A 988-nucleotide genomic window follows, 5' to 3' on the forward strand; every position below is an offset into this window, starting at 1 on the left:
AAGATTACTTCCAACATAGGATAATTCCTTAAATCACACTGCCCAGAACCGTGAGTGCAAAATTTCAACACACCAAGTAGTCCAAAAATGGTGTCAGAGGAAGATCAACTTCCTTAACTAAAGCTAAACCAACTCACTCCATCATTGACGCATCTTTGGTGCGCAGGATGTGGTCAGTTAGGATCCAGGGCATGGACATCTCAATGGGGAACTGCAGGAAAAATGTAGATCCTTTATATATTTTCCATTCACATTAGAAAGAAAATAAATACCCCTAAAAAATCAAAATAAGTAAATAAAACTTCCCATGATAGGTCAGATCAATGTATGCAAAGCAGCCTTACCAATCTAGAACATAATCCTTAACAAGAGTATAATTCTGGTTAATTTGGGAGAAAATAATGGATATTCCTTCTCTTCCCCCGCTTCTATTTACTTATAACTTCCTTACATTAGTGGAACACTCAAAATATCCATGATGCCAAATGGCAGCATTTCATTTTAGATCTTTAAAATAACCTGAAATCTAAATCCTGAGCTCTGACCTATGATCTCTCCCCTCTCATGGAAGGGGTCATGTTACTAATTCACAGCCATGTTAGGGTTAGTTAGACAGCTTTATAGTATGAGAATGATCATCATTAGTCTTATTAACCGAACAGTTTAACTGATTTAATTATCTATTTCAAATTATTACACACTTTGGGAAGTAAGATTAGTTATCATAAAACATACTTCCTGTATATGCTTCTATTTACAAAAGCTTTGAGAACAAGAAAGCAGAGAGAGCTTCAAGTGCACTTCCACATATTGAAACCTCAAAACAATACCTAAAGATACACTAGTGACTAACCATCAAATTTTTTTTTCCAGAGAAGAAATCCAATAGTTTGAATAATTCCAAAATTTAAGAGAAAAAAGTGCCATGCTTTTGCCACGTATTTACACAACAGCTCTCTAAAAAATCACTGAGCTTGAAAAAAATATT

At 34.5% G+C, this 988-nt stretch overlaps 1 protein-coding gene across 5 annotated transcripts in view; it reads right to left on the reverse strand.

Annotated features, from left to right (window-relative positions):
- The window catches only part of LOC119591312 (cytoplasmic FMR1-interacting protein-like), a 50,156-nt gene that overhangs the window by 13,173 nt on the left and 35,995 nt on the right, over positions 1-988 (reverse strand). For all 5 annotated transcript variants that reach the window (XM_037940040.1, XM_037940039.1, XM_037940043.1 and 2 more), the window contains one exon: positions 138-211. In XM_037940040.1, coding sequence (XP_037795968.1) covers positions 138-211 — 74 coding nt within the window. The remainder of the gene's footprint in view (positions 1-137; positions 212-988) is intronic.

This window comes from Penaeus monodon, chromosome 28 (genome assembly GCF_015228065.2).
Source record: "Penaeus monodon isolate SGIC_2016 chromosome 28, NSTDA_Pmon_1, whole genome shotgun sequence".
Lineage (NCBI taxonomy): Eukaryota > Metazoa > Arthropoda > Malacostraca > Decapoda > Penaeidae > Penaeus > Penaeus monodon.